Source organism: Oculina patagonica, chromosome 14 (assembly GCF_052425735.1).
Source record: "Oculina patagonica isolate OP01 chromosome 14, crgOcupat, whole genome shotgun sequence".
Taxonomy (NCBI): domain Eukaryota; kingdom Metazoa; phylum Cnidaria; class Anthozoa; order Scleractinia; family Oculinidae; genus Oculina; species Oculina patagonica.
This window is the reverse complement of record NC_135771.1, coordinates 12,352,643-12,367,233: the sequence shown is the minus strand read 5'-3', so window position 1 is coordinate 12,367,233 and position 14,591 is coordinate 12,352,643. Positions and strand designations below refer to the sequence as shown.

Here is a 14,591-nt window from a genome sequence, read left to right as displayed (position 1 = left end):
GGGTAGTCAAGCTTTTCGGGGGAGTTAAACCACTCGTAAGGAAACCACGATTTCTTTGACTCGCATTCATAAGCCTTAACCCACTTTTCATAGCTTGTTCCCGGCCCAAGGTAGTTGATGATGTCAAGAAAACGAAAGCCTTGAGTAAGTAAAAACATGATTTTGTTACCATTTTTTGCCACTCTAACTTTGCCTGTTGTGTCGGCAAGACATTCAGCAAAGTTGTTTTTAATCAAATTTAAATCGTAACTGCCAGAGTTAAACCCAACTACAGGAACTTGGTTGCACCATTCCTCGATTTTTTGTCTTTGTGCTTTTGGAAGCAGGCCCACGTCTTCTGGCATGAATTCCGCTCTTACTTGGGCCCGGATGTTTTTCCCACGTCTCTCCAGCTCTTCCATAAACTTGCGGACCAGCTCCGCGGGGTTTCTTTCACAGATGTGAGTAGGCTCTCTTTCAAGAGTGTCACCGATGCTCACAGAGATTGGCACGTGTGTGTTTTCGATCGTGAGCGTTGGCGTCGGTTCCTTTCGCTGATTATTGTCGCCATATGACTCGAAATCGTACAAAATCGCGTGCGGGTAGCTTTTTGTTTGGGCACGTGGAGTATCAACAAAGCCGGGCTGCACCCTTTGGCGCTGGAACCCAAGGGCGCGGACGCGTGCGTGCGCACGGGGGTTTCCCCAAGAGGCCCCTTTTCTTAACCTCGCACGCCCAAGCCTCTATCACACGGTAGCCTTTCAGTCGTAGCCATCCTGTGCGTTTCATTGTGGCTAAAAACCTGTCTTGACGTGTCTGGCCGCGGTCAATGATTTTGTCACGATCTTGAGGGTAACATTTTAGACACCCGTGCCAGTGGCAGCCATGGTATTGAAATACAGTTTTTGAAATAGGGTCGTACCCGTCGACAGGCGCGCGCTCAACCCAACGCTCGCCACCATGCCCGCACATTGCGTGGTGAATGTGAATTTTCCGCCGCTTGGCTTCTTGGTCAAGCCACCGAAGCGATTCTTTGGAAGCTTGATGGCTTGGATAAAAAGCCTTCTCAAAGCTTGTCTGCGGTTCTTCAACCTTTTTGCCTGGGCAATCGATTATTGTTTTTCCTTGGCTGCAAGTTTGATAATGGCGTTTAAGGCTACAAGCTTGTGTAAATCTTGCGTTGCGATGGGCGCATGCTTAGGTATTGGCTAACCTTTCAATATATTTTAAATGACAAACGCGTGCCCTTCGTAAATGCCGATTGTCAGAATGTTCTTCAGCATAGCTGGAGGGTTTCTTTTTAGATGCCATACGACTTTCTCATCTTTTCTCCTCACAGGCTCATAAACACGGATGCCGAGCCAATAAGAAAAAGCAGCCCCCTGATTCAAATGCCTTTCAACTTTATCTAATTCACCAAAAGATGTTTTTGGAAAGTCGGTCTGCTCAGTTGCGAGTTTAAAAAAACTCTTTGCGAGACCGCGGGCTTTTGCTGTGCTTCTATCAATACGCGATCCTTGGTGCACAGCATTACAACGCCATAGACACAAATTATCTTGATAGGTATCTAGCGCAACCATCGACCGGCCATGTGCAAGGTTGCGCAGCCAGTCTGGTAAGGGGCCAGTGCCTAACAGCGGTTGACGGTCAAGCACAACCTTTACATCAACATTAAAAAAGCTTACAAACTTCCACTTTGTAGAAGGTCTTTTGATATTGTCAGGGGCCAGGCGTTTTGTCTCCTGTTCGGTCAACCATTTCTCCGCTGCAGAAAGCTTATTAATCCAAGGTGAGCCTTTGTAAATGTAGTAGACAATAACCGTATCATCATCAATGTTGCGCAACTGATACGAGTAAGCGTGCCTGATATAAAACGCTGTGTGTACATTTCCTTGAATTTTTTCCATAAAGTTTGGTGTAAGATCTTTTTCCAGACCTCTGATAAAGCGCCATCGAATAAAACGCCGGCCACTTTTTTCCTCCCCCTCGTATTCCGCGGCATCAAGAAGGTTTAAAATCTCATTTTGATAATTTGTTACCACCCGATTTCCGTGTGGTAAAAAGGGATCAAATTCATTTTGAATGTTCTTCCTTTTTTGCTCCTTCTTTTCCTTGCGACGAAGTCGCTGAGGTGGTTTTGGGTGATACTTTTGTGAAAGCAACGGTTTAAGCAAACGCTCTTGCACTTCAAGAGAGATGGGCTCATCCAGTATATTACGGACAACTTCACGAAGTGGGTCCGTCATTTGAGGCATTCGCTCAATTTGTTGCTCAACAAACTCGTCAAACTGTCTCGCTTTGTCCGACGGCATTTCGCTGAAAGACTTGTACATGGTAATAACAAATGTTCAATTGACATTCCGCGTTTCGCGAGGCGAGCGCGGCGAGCGAGCAAGCCGGCCAAGCGAGCTAGCCGGCCTCGCGAGCCGAGAAGAAAAGGTTTATTTTTTAGTTTTATTGAAAAAATAAATGAAATTAGGAGGTGGTATTTGTGGACTACCCTCTCCACTACTTAAGCATTTTTTGTCCTTTTTTATACCTGGACGTCGACAGGACCTCATGCTTAGACATGCTTTTATTTCAAGTGTTACAATTAGTGAAACTCATCATGAACAAGGCCGTAGTCCCACCGCCATTTTTGCCTTGCAGCATTCCCTCTGGACCGCGAATGAAAATATCAGGGCCGGAAGTTGTCTGACAACGCCGTGTCACAAAGCCAGTTTAAAATGAATACGTGTACCAAATATTCCTTAAAGTCTCTTTTTCATTCAATAAATTCCATTGTGCTTAACCCTTTCAGTGCTAAATTTATCCAAAAACAGGGTTTTTTTCTACCGTTAAACTGAATTTTTGATGCTACGATCCTGAATTTCCTTTAACTTTGCTTAAAAGCACTTTTTCACAATGCAGCAAGATTTTGATGAAGATTCCATTAAAAAATGTACAAAAATGTACTTTGGCGCATGCGCATAAGCCAAAATTTGGACTTGTTTTTTTTTTTTTTTTTTTTTTTTTTTGGCGAAATCGTTTCCATTTTTTTTCTTGCTCCTTTTCCTTTCGTTTCTCTTGGCTTTGTTATTGCCACTTCTTTCTACTGTTTCCGTCCTTCCTTTAGACCAAAAAAGTTTTGATTAAAACATTGGTAAACCCTGAAAAGAGGACCTCGATCTTTTACAGGTGTTTTGGCCTGTTTAAGCACCGATTTTGCACTAAAAAGTGATTGACTTTTTCTCGATTAGCTCTGTCAGGGTGCGACCGATACGCAAAATGAATAGTTCTTTGAAAAGGTCAAACCTAGCTCTATCAGATGCTTATCACTAAAATCTTCTGACTTTCAAATTGATGACGTCACAAGTGGTTCATTGACTGCTCCTCCAAATGTCGAGAAAAAGCGAAAGCGACATGTAGAGATATCTGCAGAAAATAAACAATTCACTCATTTAAAAGTTTTTCCTGCTAACTGTAGTGCTAGCTTTATTAGTGAAATCACTGGTCACTATTTGTCTACGCGCGTACGCGAGCATTTGCATTCGAATAAATGCCCCAATGTCTACAAAATACCTACACATTTCACCCAAAATTTCCCGTTTAAATTATATTGCAAAATACCAAAATTTGGTAAAACACAGTGTACCTTATACCTAAAAAAAGGCTCAATTTTTGACGTAAAAATTCTGTATACCCAATTGAAAACCCCCTGTGTACCTTATACCTAGAAACCGTAACGCTTCCTACAGGCTTCACGGGAATGTCGGTGCTCTTCGGAGTTTTAAACATCTTCGATTCCGGCGACACTAAGTTTCAAGTCAAAATTAAGGAAGCTATTTATTATTTAGGAGAGCCTGCTTTAAAATGGGCAGTATTACGAGAAGCCTTCTAAGTTTATGTTTAAAGTATTAGAATTATGAGTGTGGACTCACTGATCAACAGAATAACCTTTAAACATTTAACGAAAGGTATAAATTCATTCTCCAAGTTGTGATAAACTCTAATCAATGGTTTTTGAATGATTTTATTCCAAGTAACTCTGTCAAACTACAAAAACGTTTGGCCTGCATTTTCAAGTTTTTGGCCACTTTTTTCCTACTTTCTCGATCGTACAAAATTTTTATTAGCAAGACCAGGCCACTACTAGTGGATTTCACATAAATACCAATACCTTTATTGAATATCACGTAGCACTAAATCTTAGTGACACTGCCAATTTAAATCAACAACTTTACCATGCCTGTTTGTCCCTTTCACTGAATTTTTTTGTGAATGTTAACTTGTATCTATCACTTGTTCTTTTGCTGTCAATTAAACTATTTAATTTGTTTCGCATGCTATTCGGAAACACCTTATTCAATGTCAAAAACATGTATATTAGCTAACATATTAATGTCTTCATATCTATTCATATATTAATAAAGATATATTCATATACTTGCTTTCGACGGACGTTTCTGTTGAAACATATTTTCATAAAAATGAGAGGTTTCCTTTTTACTTAAAATATCGGAAGTTTGCTGCCTTAAGAACAATGAACTGATTGTCAAGGTCTCTCGGAACTGAATACACTGAATACACCGTGTATTTAAGCTATAGAGAAAATTCGTGTAGCCCGTTTTTGTATGCTAACGTACAAGTCGCCAAATTGATTGAAGTTCAAGTCATTTTGTTAGAGAGGACACAAAAAAACACGTCCAGTCCAATAATTATCACTTTTTAATTTCCTCGAACGTGACCTGACATAACATGCCATTTTTTACGATTTAATTATTTTTCGTTTGCATCTTTGTTTTGGTTTCGATTGAGGAGACATATCAATATTCAATATCAATAATACATGTCTCTTTATAGATCCAAACAACTTGGAGATCGACTAAATTACACCGCTTATCATCTTATTGCAACTCTCTCTCTCTTCTCAGAAATGTGATAAAAATGGTCTCTCAGTGTTTGATAGATTCGCATACAAATGCTCCATTTTGACAAGAAGACGTGTTTAGGAACCGGGACATGAACGTCAAAAGCCATTTGTGTCATTAATTTATATGCAAAAAGAACATAATATACACAACACCCTTTTCAAAACCACTATTAGTTGATTGATTGATTAATCGATCGAACTTCCCCAAATTAATAGAAACATCAGCTGCGAGGTTTTTAACATTCGCCAACAGTTTATGCTGGTAGCTACGAATCGAAACTACGACACGAATCAAGACTAAATTTTTTAGGTAATTTAAACTTGGTTTTACAAACAATTAACAGTTCAAGGACTATAATTATATGGGGAACTGCAACAATGAACACAAAACAGGGAGGAGGTGTTCCAGGGTTTTCGCGGTTTTCAAGCATTCGCAAATGAACCTCTTTCGACTCGTTTCTTTGAAGTCCTTGAATTTTCTAAAAATATTGCAAAACAAAATCGAATCCTGTCAGGGACTCAGATTTTCTTTGCCTCACGCTCGTGACAAACGAAGATTTCATCTTTATCATTTATTCACCGAGCTCAACATTTAACATCCTTTGTTACTTATTACGAAAGTTGCTGATTCTAGAAGTATGGAGGACGCGTGTCACATACGAACCTTGCAAATGGCTTAGCTTATCAAGAGTCTTTCCCTAGCTCAGTGACTAGAGTGCCCAAGCCGTAGCTGGGAGGTCATGAATTAGACTAATTTCGGGACTCAGATTTTCCTTTGTCTCATGCTCGTGGCAAGAACATTTCATTGTTTTTAAATTGCATTTTTGTTAACCAGAATAAGAACCCGCTTGGTATAGCAAATTATGACTCAGATAGATATATACTGGAAATTTACGCAAGCGGCGAAATTTGAAAATAACATCTTGACAATATTTTAACAAGTTACTGAAAGAAAAAGGCAAATAAACGGAGACGATTTCGTCAACCCGTGTAAAGGAGGGTATAAAAGAGAGGAAAATTATCTTATATGTAAATGCAAGCTACTCACGACTATGAATTGGAATAATCGATGAACCTTTTTTGCAAATAACAGAACCTGTCGAGTTCCGTTGCAAACAAAGTCTTCCATTTATAAAAAAAAAAAACAATATGAAACTTGTAAACGGCGCACAAGTAAAACGGCGATCGTTCATATGTAGAACATTTAAACCACACAAAAATAAATGAATCTGAAACAAAAATCGATCCGCACGCCAATGAATTAACTTTTGTGCGGTTCGATTGACATTTTGTGCAAGGTGGATTAATTTGCAAGCTGTTCAATTTATTATTCCGCGGTTAAATTTATTTTTGCGATGTTCATTATCCATTTGATGAATGAATCCAGAACTCGCGGCAGCCATAATTTCAAATATACGCAATATAGAGCGACGAAAAACGCGTATTTTTACTCGTATTTTCCGAGGACCATAAGAGAGTGGAATGCACTCCCTGCGGCGATTGTTGAGTCCGACTCTCTTGCGTGTTTCCAGTCTGGACTGCGCGAGCATTTTTATTAATTTAGTGGTTTACCCATAGAATTTTAGAATTTTTAGATTTTTTTTTTTTTTTTTTAATTTAGAATTTTTCAGTTATTATATATGTACATATTGTATTTTACTTATTTTTAGACGTTGGTGTGATATCCGTATGGACTTTTTACCGACATATTAAAATGTAGATGTAGATGTAGATTTGCTGTTTTGACATTATGAACGATTTTTGTGTTATTTGCGTGAGTCTAATGTTTTTCCGCATCTCATATTGTTTCAAATTATTGCATCGATTATCGGGTGCGACTAGCGATTATCACTTATATTTTCAGTCCCTATTACTTATGTACTGGTTATTGGCGATCTTAAGTTATCAATAATTTATGATTTCTTATTTCTCTTTTTATTCAGATCGTTTCACTGTGTAGCATTATCCACAACTTTCAGTCATGCTCGACTCATCTGGTATTGCCATAGCAACGGTGCACTCCATACTGGTCGTTGTAGATATCGTTGGAAATTCTCTCGTGTGTGCAATAATAAAGAAAAATAGGGATATGAGATAGGCCTAAGCTAAATAATTGTGATATTATTACCTTATACGCTAATGACGTTCTGCACTGCGATTTTATATTTAAGAAATATACAGTTTTTAAATTTCTGGAACATCAAAAACTCGAACCTACAGAATACTCGATTAAAAAGTCGATTGCAGGGAAGTGAGGGACGGGGAAGGCGCCGCTCTGAGGTCCAAAACCCTTACCCTTATATGTACCAATGTACTATCGAGATAACCTTTCCAGATACAGCGGGAATCCCGATTTTTCGAACCTGTATGGGAAAAGAAAATTGCTTCGAGAAATTGGGAGTAAAATTCCAATGTTAGACTAAGGTAAGGAAAACGACCTTTGATATAAGTTTTTGGAAGTTTCGAAAACTCGAAAGTTCCCGAATTCAGGATTCCACTGTACATTCGATATAAAATGGCAGTTCTTTAACATATCTACAGTGGGAATCTTGTAACCATTTTTCAAACTTTTCACGTCAACAACCCTGTGAAAGACCTTGACAAATCAGCCATTTCGTGGGTCTGTTCGAGATGTTTTGAATAGTCCTTGTAAATAGATTATATATAAGAGATCCGAGTTTCCCAGCCTCTTTCTAAACCTTCAGGCTGAGAAAGGCACACTTTCAGGCGGAGCCGCCCCGTTTATTTTGTATAATTATTAGTTCATGAGCTTTAGAAATTCAATAGGCTTCAACACGAAACTGTTGGTTTTATACATTTGTAAAAATGAGATGAAACGTTATAACCTCGTTAGCTCATTAACTCTATTCAGAGCGGGCTTTTTTGACCTTTTGGGACGGGGGGGGAGCTTTGAAAGCCCCCCCGCCCCCCGCCCCCCCCCCCCCATCTAACTTCCAGAATATTTAAGCAATAACAACGAAACTTATAGGATGTATAGGATTTCCGAACATCTATCTTTTGGTATACGTCACGTGGGACGATCACGTCACGTCACGTGACAATTACATTATGTTGTCAAAACAGCCGCCATCTTGGGTTCACCATCTTAAATCTCTAAATATTTCCACAATGCCAAAAAAACCACCCAAAATTACTGCAAAGTACTCAAAATCATAAAAAAGTGCTTAAAAACCGTAAAAGGTAAAAAAATTTTATTAAAGTTAATTTTCATTAATAGAAACACGGAATGACATTCCTGTCAAAATGCCGTTGCCATAGTGATGTCAAGCTCCTGACACAACAACCTATCCTACTTAATTATTCCCAGATAACTCAACGTGCAACTAGACAACCAAGAAGGGGCGCTCATTTTAATTATAACACGTCCTGGGACATTGACATAAAACCGAGTTTTGTCTTTATTGGTTGATATTTGGCAGCATCGTTATCAAAATATAGGTAGGGATATCGGTACAAGGATAGACTTCAGCAATTCTTTTACTACAGGAAACCCATCAATTGCCTGCTTGTAAATCTGGCTGTAGCAGATATCATGTACGCGACGTTCATTGCACCAGACACTTTTTTGAAGCTTGTTTCCTCCCTCCCAGGCGGGAAGACTGGTACTGTTTTATGCCAACTATTGATAGGTGGAAACATCGCCTGGGTTGGAGCAGTTTCCTCGGCTGTCACTCTGGTTGCGATCGCCATTGAACGATTTTACGCAATTGTCCATCCTCTTGGTAACGAGGGCCAACTTACCAAATGTAGACTGAAGGTGCGTCACGGACAAATTTTATACTAATCTTGCAACATTCCTTTTTGGGGAAGGGGATTCTCCATTTCTGCGAATTGGTAACGGAATGTCACGTTATATTTGTTAGCATGAGTGTCCCAAGGAATTATTGCGTGAATTGCTGGTTCCCCGGAGCCCTTTACCCATTTGGGACCCTGTTGTTGTTGTTTTTTTACTTTACTTTATAGAATCACTGTCTGATAGTTTAACACATTACACTTTAGGTGATGATTTTTGGTTCTTGGATATTCGCACTGGTACTTACTATCCCGCTGCTCTTAGTCATGAACGTAAAAGGGAACTTCTACGAATCTTTTTGGCCTGAGAAGTGGATGCCCATGGCTGAGCACTTATAGCTAATGAGGAGAGGAGGAGGGTCAAATTATATCCCGAAAATGGTAAGGTGATTAGGTGTGACGAATGCTAATAAGGGATTTTACCATACCGACCTCAGACTACACTACAACATGCCGGTTCCATACGTACTCACACTTAACCATAGCATTCGTGATACTTCCAAGTGAAAAGTTGATATTTCTGTACACTGGAAACAATCCTGAAGACAATAAAATGGCTCTGGATTTCCTTCAGCTTTACACGATATAGTCACATTATGCCCTTCCTTTATGATGTTACTGAGTGGGTGTGCAGTGATCTTAGGTTGATCTACGAGTAGACATAAACATACAACGCAAGATTTAATTTGATATTTTTCGTAATACAGGGAATTACAGTATTTGTTCTTGTTAGTAAGGCAACGATTGGCGACAAACAGTATTCGTTGCATATGACTTAGGTAAACATGTCCTTTGATATTGCCTTTGACAGGGATTTGACGCGTTACAAATTAAAGTTAGTAACACGTTTGACGCAAATGATATGCAACTTTGACACGAGGCAAAATAGATTTCACGGTTCTTTTGCAAAACCTTTCATCGACGTCAACGGCGTACTATTTTTTGAACGAAATGAGAGACGGTCTGCTTCGCGATCAAAATTTGGCAAAGGCTTGACAAAAACGCCACCTTAACCACCTTTACCCCGAGCCAAAGCTACGTGTAAAAGCCAGGTTTCAATTGAGGTGTTACCACATATTTTTCTTAAATTTCAATTTATTACAATTGGCTCTACCTCCACCCAAATTTCATTTTTTAACAAAGTCTATAATAAGGACAACCTGCAATCAGAAGTTCAGTGTAGAATTTAACGAAGTTACCATAGCCAAAAAATTAAAACCATTAGTTTGTGTGTCATACCCGGTACTTGGTATCCAGATTTGGACGACATGAAAATAAATCTTACGGCAATAACTAACACAACAAAAAGTACTGCATACGTACATTGTATATCCAGCGTGGCAGTATTGGATGTATCATTTCCAAGGCTGTTGTTCGCAACACATCGGTATTCTCCGCTGTCTGTTCTGTTTACATTGGTTATAGTTAACTGCTTTTTGTCCGCTGAAAACCGGATCCTTGAATTGCCAAGTGTATTCATGGGAAATCCATTTCTGGTCCATGATTTTGTTGGTACTGGATTGCCATCAGCGATACAGGATAAAGTCATGTTTACTCCTTCTGTATTTGCTTGAGCTTCTGGATGAACAATGATCTCAGGTGGATCTGTGAACACATATCAATAAGCCATGTCAGAAAGAATAAAATAAATAACCGTAATATTAGAAACATTTTAGTTTGATTATGTACATAACAATCGTTTGATGTTAACATCATGGATATCGCGTGCCTTTACACTGCAGAAAAGTTTGACGTTCTTCTATTACTGTAACTACTCTGAGGAAACTGGATTGGAAGCCATACCGTATTTACTCGAATGTTCGCGCCGCGGGGCTTATTAAATTTTTTTTTGAAATTTTTTTCCTGAAATGCGGCGCTTATTAAAGAGCGGCGCTTTTTATAAATTTGATGAGGCAAATATATATATTTTATTTTAGTTTAACGTTATATTTTTGGTCTGTACAAAATTTTACAGTCACTAACAGTGTCTTATTTGCTAAGCGTCTTTTGGTTGTCACCATTAATATTCGTCTCATCTGGTACTTTAACAAAATGTCACTAAAATTATAAGCAAGAAACTTGCTTAGAGAATTTAAAGGACGAGAGGTGAAATATAATTACTTCAAACCGAAGCAGAGCATCGCTTTTAATGAAAACAATTTCCAATGCTGTTTTTGAGCACCTTTTTAAATTGGTTTCTAGTTAAACAGAATTCCTTAAATAAGCGCCACATCGGTACCACGGCGCTTATTCGCATTTTTTCGTTCCAAATGCGGCGCTTATTTGGGGGCAGCACTTATTGAATTTTTCGTTACATATGTGGCGCTTTTTCTAGGGCGGCGCTGTAGATTGGATGCATTAATGTATTAAAAAAAATGTATTAAATGTATTAATTTTAGTGTCACCATGACACACACTGACGTCATTGTGATTTTATTGGCTGAACCGTCTTTTACTTATATTTCCTTCTAATTTAAATAAATAACTACAAAACTTTAACAGCTGCTTGTTTGACAAACTTCTTATGTCTAATAAGACTTTTGTTGTCATTACCATCAACAACGACGACATTGTGACGGAATATTAATATATGAAAATATTCGCCACTTGAATTATTTCACATTCCATTCTTTCTTTAAAAATAAAACCTTAGAAACGAAGCTGGAAGATTGTTAAAGTTAATTTAGTCTCGAAGCAGTGTTTTACAATAGAAATGTTTAAATAAATCAATAAACAATGAGAAAGCAACACCAAATACTGTACATACATTGGACGTCCAGTGTAGCAACATTGGAGGTATCATTTCCAACACTGTTGTTCGCCACACATCGGTATTCTCCGCTGTCTGTCCTGTTCACATTTATTATTGTAAACTGCTTTTTATTTTCTGTAAAACTGACTCTGGAATTTTTATTTTCATCTACAGGATCTCCATTTCTGGTCCATGATATTGTCGGTACTGGATTTCCATCAGTGTTACAAGATAACGTCACGTTACGTCCTTCCTTTATAATATTACTGAGTGGGTGTGAAGCGATCTTAGGTTGATCTACAAACATACATAAAACAAAGAACGCAACGTAAGATTAAATTTCATTTCTTTTGTAATAGAAGTGAATTGAAGTATTTGCTTTTGAGATCTGTGGGCATCAGTTAAAACGCCGGGGAGTTGCAATGGAATTGATTTCGAATAAAGGTTAATCTGCCTACTTTCGAGGTTGGCTGTGATGCACTTTCGATTCGCATAAAAAATGAGACAAAGGTGGGTGTCAAACTTCAAGTAAATAGCGGATTTCACGCGAATTAGCACAAGTCAAAATATATTTCACAGTGCCTTGCCACTACTTTTTTTATACACGTCAAAGGCGTACTATTTATAACAAAATCGTATACGGTCTTTACCGTGATCGAAATTTGGCCACTACTTTTATCCCTCATTGCAACGGCCCGCGTCATAGAAATTTCATTTATCGTACTCGGCACTGAGCATCCAAGTTTGGACGACATTGAAATAAAACTGACGGCTATGACTAATACAATAATAAGAACTGTACGTACATTGTATGACCAGTGTAGCAGCAATGGAGGAATCGTTTCCAAGGATATTGCCCGCCACACATCGGTATTCTCCCCTGTCTGTCCTGTTCACGCTCATTATAGTCAATTGTGCATTGTCTTCTGAAAAAATGATCCTGGAATTGTTTCTTGTATTTAAAGGAGATCCATTTCTGCTCCAGATTATTGTCGGTTTTGGATTTCCAGTAGCGTTACAAGATAAAGTCACGTCATCTCCTTCTATTGCTGTTGTATTCTGAAGATGAGCAATAATGATCTTGGGTTGAGCTGTAACGAATAAAACAATCATTATTGCAACAAAGGGGATATTTCAAATCTGCAAAAGGTATTTTCAGTACTACAGGAGCCTTACTTAGGTAAGTAATACTTTTGCTGGACACTGCCAAGACTTACAGTGTTACTATTTTTTTAATAAATTTTGTCAAATCATCTACAACTGAATTCACTATTTTTTTTTTTTTTGAAAAGCCAACTCCATGTTTTGTGCCAATGCTGCAACGAAAGAAATGCTTTCTCGACTGAAGTGACAGTACTGTTCGCTTTTGATCGATTAAAACAACGCAGACCACTTACATTGCACATCCAACTTAGCAGCATTGGAGGTATCATTTCCAATGATGTTGCTCGCCTCACATCGGTATTCACCGCTGTTTACCCTGATTAAATTCGTTATAGTCAACTGCTCACTGTCTTCTGAGAAACTTATCCTGGAATTGCCACCTGTATCTACAGGATATCCATTTCTGGTCCATGATATTTTTGGGGTTGGATTCCCAGTAGCGTTACAAGATAAAGTCACGTTCTGTCCTTCTTTTCTAGTTTTATTCCGAGGATGAGCAGTGATCTCAGATGGATCTGTAATAATAAAATGGCAAATTAATAATGTACAAAATAAAAGGCAAGAAACTACCAAAAATATATATTTAAATAAAAAAATAATAAACTAGTTGACTTGCTACAGTAAGTATGAAATAAAACATAAAATCTTAAAATAAAACCTTTTCGAGTTAAAGGGTTGTAAACAGACAGTGTTAAACGAAAGTTATTTGTTGTTTTATTAAACTTAGAAGCACGTAACATTAGAAGTTCTTGGCTACCTAAGCTCTGTACTTACATTGGACATTCAGTGTAGCAGCATTGGAGGTGTCATTTCCAAGACTGTTGCTCGCCACACATCGGTATTCTCCACTGTCTGTCCTGTTCACATTCGTTATAGTCAACTGCTTTTTGTTATCTGAAAAAGTGATTCTGGAATTGCCAGGTGTACTCATAGGAGATCCATTTCTGGTCCATGATATTGTCGGTTCTGGATTTCCATCAGCGTTACAGGATAAAGTCACGTCATCTCCTTCTCCGGCATTTAGCGGATAAGGAGTAACCTTAGGTTGATCTAAATCTGTGAGTAAAAAGCAAATCGTCTAGAAAATGAAACAAATACTAATCTTCATAAAATCAAAAGTTAATGAATTTAAAATAATTTACATTAATGTATTAAAGTTTTGATATTGTGTTATATTTACCGTTACGGACGCAACTTCTTGGTCATAAATTTCAAGACACTTTGATTAGGCCTCATAACGCCCTCTGTTTAAAGCATATAATACCTGTTTTCGTGCAATATCGATTTTTCCTCCTTATCGCATAGTTTCTTGTGTTAGTCATTTGTTTTTTGTACTTACACTGAACTGATATCTCCACTTGACTCTTAGCCCTACGTCTGTTGCTGTTGCTTATCGTCAAAGTGTAGGTTGTACTGTCTGTTCTATTCACTCTCAGAAACGTGATTAATGTATAGCTTTCTGTAACATTCACTAGTAAACGTTCCTTGTGTGTAGGATTTATATATGGCACACTGTCACTGGCTAATTTGTCCACGATGTCAATGGTCTTAGCACTTCCAAATAACAGCTGACGAAACGATCCACTTCCAAAGTTGTACGTCCATTCCAGTGTGAGGTTGTTGCCTTCCACAACAAGGGATGGGTTTGAGGGCTCTGTAGAAAATGATGGCGCACTGCCTGATGAGAAACAACAATAGATGTTGTTATTTTAAGCTCACAACGTGCCAAAAGCATCACTTATTTCGTCCTCAAACTGGTCTAGTTTGTAAAAGAAAAAAAAAAGTCGACATATTCTTATCTAGCTCTAGCGTAATGTGGAGTCCTTTCTAAAATGGTTTGCGGACATGTTTGTTTGTCACGTCACCCAAAAAGTCGTCGAGTGAGAATCATTATTACTGAACCAAACTAAAGTACATGGAATTCGGGAATTCAAAAGGATGAAATCATTTGTTTACCATCAGAGGTGTTAA

At 38.3% G+C, this 14,591-nt stretch overlaps 1 protein-coding gene across 4 annotated transcripts in view; it reads right to left on the bottom strand.

Annotated features, from left to right (window-relative positions):
* LOC144637456 (hemicentin-1-like) overlaps positions 1-14,591 on the bottom strand; it is a 211,294-nt gene that overhangs the window by 138,375 nt on the left and 58,328 nt on the right. For 2 of the 4 annotated variants that reach the window (XM_078496512.1, XM_078496514.1), the window contains exons 7-9: positions 12,854-13,135; positions 12,263-12,547; positions 11,472-11,753 (exon numbers count right to left, since the gene is read on the bottom strand). In XM_078496512.1, coding sequence (XP_078352638.1) covers positions 11,472-11,753; positions 12,263-12,547; positions 12,854-13,135 — 849 coding nt within the window. Of the gene's footprint in view, positions 1-11,471; positions 11,754-12,262; positions 12,548-12,853; positions 13,136-13,394; positions 13,677-13,959; positions 14,299-14,591 lie in introns of all 4 variants that reach the window. The other 2 variants (XM_078496515.1, XM_078496513.1) reach the window with 2 other exon arrangements.